Raw genomic sequence first — 6,628 nt, 5'->3', positions numbered from 1 at the left:
CCCCCTCCTGTACCCCATATTACCCTGCAATAACAGCAGTATACAAAACACCTGTCCTCACTTTCCCCATCCTTCCATATCCCCTGCAATAATGCCAGTCACCCCATCACCTGTCTGACACTTCCCCCCCATTTCATCCTGTAATAATAGCAATGCATTCCAATCACCTAACATCCCCTGAACCCCCCATCATGTCTCCCTTATATCCCCTACAGAACTAGCAGTGCGCCCTATAATAGGGGGATGACAGCTTGTATGATATAAATCACAGACACATAGACACTGTTTTGCTGTGTGAGGAGACTGACAATACATTTCTCTGCCTCTCAACTACATTTTCCCGGACTTGAAGTTTGATCCGTGGAACCCCGCCCACTTCCGGTTCTCTGGTTTCCATCACTTCCGGGTCCGTGTAGTGGATGGGAACTAGCCGCTACCGTGACAGATTGTTCGGTGTTCGGGCTGGCTTAGTGTTTTGTGCTCATTGAACGCTATGAGCTACGAGCAGCGCAAGGGATGGGGCCGGGGTGGCCGTGGCCGGGGCTTCTCATCCCACCATGACGGCGGCTCTTCCAGAGAAAGTAGCGGGGGTGCCAGAGAGAGGCCCCCAGCACACCTGAGAGGCCGGGAGATTGGCTTGTGGTATGCCCGGAGACAGGGCCATAGGAGCAAAGAGAAGGAGAGGATGGAGGTAGGTAGCAATGGTTGTCCACTAGGGGTCACCATTGTCCACTTTCTGTATGGCTGTACACCTGGGAGAATGATAAATCACAGTGCAGGGGACTGACGTGTGATGACGTCATTGCATGCAAACCCTGCCACAAACATGTCATACATTGCAGATCATCAGCACATGGGGGACTAAGAAAATTCTCTGCAAGTACAGAATAAAGTTTACCTAAAAGAATGTTCACTTTACATAAAAGGAGTTAGGTAATAAATGGGAGAGCAAACCCTCCCAGGATACCTATATCACACATCCCGGGATGCTCTTGGGTGCTCCTTCTGCGCATGCCTGAGGTGCGCAGAAGGAGCACCCAAGAGCATCCCGGGATGTGCGCTTTCATCAAAAGGGGAATAAAAAAAGCCGATCTCCCGCATGCGCAGTGAGATGGGCAAGTTTTTTTGCCCCAGCTACGTCACCTGACATCGCGCCTGCATTGGGTGATGTAGCAAGAAGAACCAGGAAGAAGAGAAGATGGTGGGACCTGGAGCGCCGGTCCGAAGACGGATGCTGGGACGACATGGGACCCGCTGTAAGACACCTCTGGACTGATCAACTGCTCTACAGGATTGAAGGTAAGTGTATTTTTTTTTCTTTTTGCCATTTTAGAGATTAATTCCTCATTACCAGTTCTGTGGGATGAGCTGAAATCCAATTATTATTACTTATCTTATCTTGCCCTTGTAATTGGTAAGGAGGTGTTCTGTAGTCCAAACATGTTAAAAACGGCCTAGGGTGACAACGCTGTCTCCTTGCATACAATGCAGCAAGTGAATGTTGTCACTATAGGACAAGAAGAGTGTTATCAGCAGAAAAAATTAGAAAATCAACTGAAAGGGGTAAAAATGCAGCCACAACATCTAAGAATTCTTACACCAAACTGATATTTTTCATGCCCCATGCGGTCATATTTCAATATTTAGCTGTGATTACAATGTGCACTGTACCACATACTGTGCACGGTCACTCATTTCATTCCAATATAGTTCCATCCACTTGTATTGATGACAGATGAATAAGAGCGCAGTGTAAAGTCTTCTCCCACACGTCCCAAGGGTTAGGATCTGTGGGCTCCGTTATGGCCATGTGTGAAAATAATATCCCATGCTCCCCGAGCCACTTCTTTCACAACGTGAGTCTGATGAATCCCGGCACTGCCGTCGTAGGAAGTGTCCGAGCCATAAGGGAAGAGTAAATCCATTTGTGGTAATATCTGGTCATTCCGTATATTCAGGGAGTCGGCTAATCACAGAACATTGCAGAACACAGAGCTGACCAGCTACAGCAGGGGTGTCAATACACAGAGGGCCAAAAATAAAAACTTATAGTCACGGGCCAACCTTGACATTTATTGGAAAAATGGAGAAAATTTTTCCTTCTCAGATATAAACCCTTTTCTTTGGAAACAGAGATTTTGCTTCACATTTAATCTGGAACAAGCTTATAATAGAGCAAGAGGTTTAAGAATGTTTTACAATTTTATTTAAGAAAAAAATCTTATGCCTTTTTTGCATAGGCTAACAATAATAACAATATTCTATGAAAATCCAACCATTCAAGTTCATGCCTTTCAGTAGCAAGGAAAAGCACAGCTGAGGGGAAGTGCTAGAAATGCCAGATGGGCCAATGCGGGGCTGGAATTTCTTCTTCATTGAAATAGCGCTGCTACTAAAAGGCAGAGAGCCCGCTGGTCTGTAGACGCGAGTGATGCCAGCAATTGTTGTAGCGGCGCTATTTCAATGCAGTGGCGGGACAGCTGCAGTTCATATTTAGGATTCCTTTGGGAGCCAAAAAAAAGGACGTTGGGGGGCAGAGTTTGACCCCCCAGATCACAGCACTGCCCCCAGACAGTATATGTATAAATTATGTTGTAGCAACATCAAATCAAAAGTAATCATGTCTTTATAAATCTTTCATTCTAATAACACCTGCTGATCCTGCCTTTAAAGTCCTTATTCAGGCCATTCCTATTATAGGCTCCAAATTGTGGAACTGGATAAAAGAGGAGGAAGTCAGCATCACTGAGATACAAAAGAAGAATAATAAAAAGGGAGAAGAGTATTTTTATATACAGTGAAAGGCAATTGTTTAGGTGTTGCTAAAATAAAATACACCTTAAACAAGCATCTGGAAGAGAATTCTGGAAGGCAAGAATACAATATACAGAGATAAGGAGATCATGCCCATGTTTACACTTGATAAAAAATAAATACTATTACACAGTGTTTTTATATATCGCTGACATATTACGCAGCGCTGTACAAAGTCCATAGTCATGTTACTAGCTGTCCCTCGAAGAGGATCACAATCTAATGTCCCTACCATAGTCATATGTCATTAATATATGTCATTATATATGTCATATGTCATTATGCCAATTAAGCTAACTGCATGTTTTTGGAATGTGGGAGGAAACCAGAGTACCCAGAGGAAACCCACACAAAGACAGGGAGAACCTGCAAACGCCATGCAGATAATGATTCCAACCCTGAGATCTAGCGTTGCAAAGGCCAGAGTGCTAACCACTGCGCGGGAATATTACACAGCACCTTACAAAAACCATAGCCATGTCACTAGCTGTCCCACAATGGCGCCAACAACCTATTGTCCCTACCATAGTCTAAGATCAATAAGAAGAAAATCCAATTACCCTACCAGTGTGTTTATGGGAGGGGGAGTGCCTAGGGAACACCAACACAAACAGGGGGAGAACATACAAACTTCATGCAGACAGTGGGTGGGACGTTAGTACTGCAAGGCATAAATTGCCATAACAGTTTTAGTTGTTTATAAAGATAAGACTAGTTTAAAATTTTGTCCGTTTGTTTTTGTGTCCTGGTGGGATTTTCTCTTTTCAGTTCTGTCCTGAAGATTTAATAGAATGTGGAAGAAAATCCCCCCTAAAGTGCCAGCAATCCCACTCTTATACGGCTGTCACTGAATTAGCGTTGGTGGGATATGATCCCTTACTTCTGGTGACCACTAACAGTTGTGGATTACAAGAGTTCTGAAATTTGGGGTCTGATTGGGCAAAGTTTTCCATGTCATGTCACATGAAATGTGGAAATGCTCCTCTGAACATTAATAGGCGTTCTCCCATGAATAGTTATTGATGTAAGTTTACCAAAGGTATATAAACTAAATTGTCCGTAGACTTATATGGCTACTACAGTCTCTGATAAAGGTCATATATCTTATTTCCTTTCTTGTATTAAAAATGTAGCTAATAGCAGACTGCCTGTGATACAGATTGTGTCTTTAGGGCTCTTTATCCTCCCACACAAAAACACATTTGTATCTCCAGGAACACAGATTTGTAATATTACTCTAAATTCCTAAATGGTCCTTTGAGATTGGTGGTAAAAAGCATTGGATAAGTAATAGACCCTGTCCATGATCCTAGAATTATTTATACTTATACCTCAAGATGTATTTGTTGCAGTTCTTATCAACTATGTTTAAACTACGGTATAACAGAGAATGTTGTTTATAGAGAGCTGTTGTGCGCATGGATGAATCCAGAGAACTACAGATCACAAAGCTTCTGAGCACTGTGCAGGCACAAAATAATGAGGTCAAGCCAACTCTGTCCGAAGACTCCTGGTGGGATGAAAATGAAAGGTAAATTTTGATTATAGGATATGGGACACGGTATTGTTACCTGTGTATTTCAGCCTAATTAAATATTTTGAATACAGAGTAAATACATAAACTGTGACTTCACCTAAACCGTAATAACATGAACATGAAACAATAGTTGACACCTTGTTGGCATTGCCTAGCTGTCAAAAATGACAGCACAAGTTGCAGTTGATTAATTGCAGAAGCTGCTGATAATAGTGTGTATATATATTTATATACCCATTATGAAAGTGGACTAATAGTTTATTTTTTTAATGTCCAAGGAGACCGTAAAGTCTCCTCTGTGAAGTATGTTTATTTCCATCAGCAGTGGGAGTTATATTGGACATTGCAGCTCATTCTTTAGGCTAGTAAGTCCAACATATTGGGCCTGATTTATTAAAGCTCCTCAACGCTGGAGAAGATACCCTTTCATCAGTGAAGCTGGGTGATCCAGAAAACCTGGAATGGGTTTCCTAAAAGTCCTTTGCTATTTGCAAATGTTTTCACTCTTGAATCAGATCCATTTTAGATTTGCTGGATCAACCAGCTTCACTGATGAAAGTGTATCTTCTCCAGCCTTGGAGTGCTTTAATAAATCACCCCCATTGTGCCAATAATGCTGTTCATGCTTGCACATTATGGCAGACAGCTCCTGAGGACTCAAAACACTGCAGTTAGCTTGTTGGTTTTACTCCACTTTATTTTGTCTTGATGAGCTCTCAATAACCCTTTTTCTACCTTAACATTCATTAATTTCTATTTTCCTAGCTATTTAATTTTTTTTTTTAACTTGAATTTTTTTTTTGTGCTTATTTTTTTCAATAATTTATGTGAATCTTTGTTGTGCTTTCATATACCAGCGTTAGTCTTCTAATCAATCTCTGTTGTTTAATTTAAAGGTTTATTAAACACATTTTTTATTATGTTAAATTGTTTAACGTTGGGCAGAAGGTGCAGAAATGCGAGTATTAAATTATGCACTGTCAAGTATGTTGCCTTTATTAAATATCATTTTATATATATCTATATATCTATCCTCATTTTTTTTTTTTTTAGAAAAAGCGCCTGTCTTCAGCCTGCCAAGCCTGTTTTTCCAGAAAAAGATGCCTGGGATGATGATGATGATGATGATGATGATGAAGAATCTGTATATGTTACTGAGTGTGATGATGGTGATACGGCTTTGGACTTACAACTTAAAGAAGAGCTGCAGAGAAAAAGAACGAATCCCAGATACCTTGAAATGCAGGTGATTTTAAAAAAACATCTATACACACATGCCTATTTATTATGTGAACAAACTACTAATGTTATTCATTTTTATCTATGAAATTGTACACTAGTGTTTGATATTTATAAAACAGTCCAAGCTAGAGGTAGAAAGGCCCCATAGAAGAGATTTCCCTCATATACTATCATAGTGTCAGTGGTTTTAACAGTTTGGAAAGAAGCAGACACGTACTGTAGCCTTACTTTACCCTTAAAAAAAATATCTTTTTTAATCGTATAGCTTTTTTTAGATTATTATTTAATTTTAAATACTTTTAAAACCCATTCAGGCAGCTAAGAATGGCAGCTGCACAAATACCATCACTTGTAGTGAATCCCTTTATTATAGTGATCTGGAAAAAAACAACTTTTAGTGGCCAGTCAATACTTTGCCATTATCATGTGTGATTAGAAGTAAAACCACATGGTAACATCAGCTTTGCAAACTCTTTGATTTGTTTTATTGTTAGAATAAAAGATAAAAATATGCTGCTTGTTTTTCTTGTTTATTTTCACTATTATTTGTTCATTAAAAAAATATAATTATTCATAAAAATAAAGGCATTTTGCATTAACCACAAGATCATCAAAATGCTGTCCCTAAAGCAGACTTTGTAGTAAAGTGAAGGGCCCATTTATTACCTCCCAATCCTAAATCACTGTAGATTTATATGTAGATATGGGGTAAGAATACTTCCATCAGCTTTGCTAAAAATCATGATGGTCTGTGAATTATGCTATTGGCTTGCAGCATGTCTGTGTAGTTGTGTAATAGCGTACTAAAAAATACTTTTATTTTTAGTTATTTTGTTTTTCTTTGTATTTCTAGCGGTTCCGTGAAAAGTTACCCTCATACACCATGAAAGAGGTGAGATAATATGAAAATATAAATATTTGGTTGCGTTGCCTGGTGTGTTTGAAGTTCCTTCTACTGCTGTAGATGTTTTCATTTTAGTTGATATTATTTATAAATATTGTATTTTGGTTCTGTGTGTTAGGCTTAGTCTACAC

General features: G+C 39.6%; 1 protein-coding gene across 1 annotated transcript in view; it reads left to right on the top strand.

Annotated features, from left to right (window-relative positions):
* The first annotated feature begins 394 nt into the window (after positions 1-394).
* DHX36 (DEAH-box helicase 36) overlaps positions 395-6,628 on the top strand; it is a 30,875-nt gene continuing 24,641 nt past the window's right edge. Inside the window, exons 1-4 of the mRNA XM_072407995.1 lie at positions 395-691; positions 4,218-4,345; positions 5,405-5,597; positions 6,447-6,485. Coding sequence (XP_072264096.1) covers positions 494-691; positions 4,218-4,345; positions 5,405-5,597; positions 6,447-6,485 — 558 coding nt within the window. The 5' untranslated portion in view covers positions 395-493. The remainder of the gene's footprint in view (positions 692-4,217; positions 4,346-5,404; positions 5,598-6,446; positions 6,486-6,628) is intronic.

The sequence above is a fragment of the Pyxicephalus adspersus genome, chromosome 4 (genome assembly GCF_032062135.1).
Source record: "Pyxicephalus adspersus chromosome 4, UCB_Pads_2.0, whole genome shotgun sequence".
Lineage (NCBI taxonomy): Eukaryota > Metazoa > Chordata > Amphibia > Anura > Pyxicephalidae > Pyxicephalus > Pyxicephalus adspersus.
This window is presented reverse-complemented; position numbering and strand designations above follow the sequence as displayed.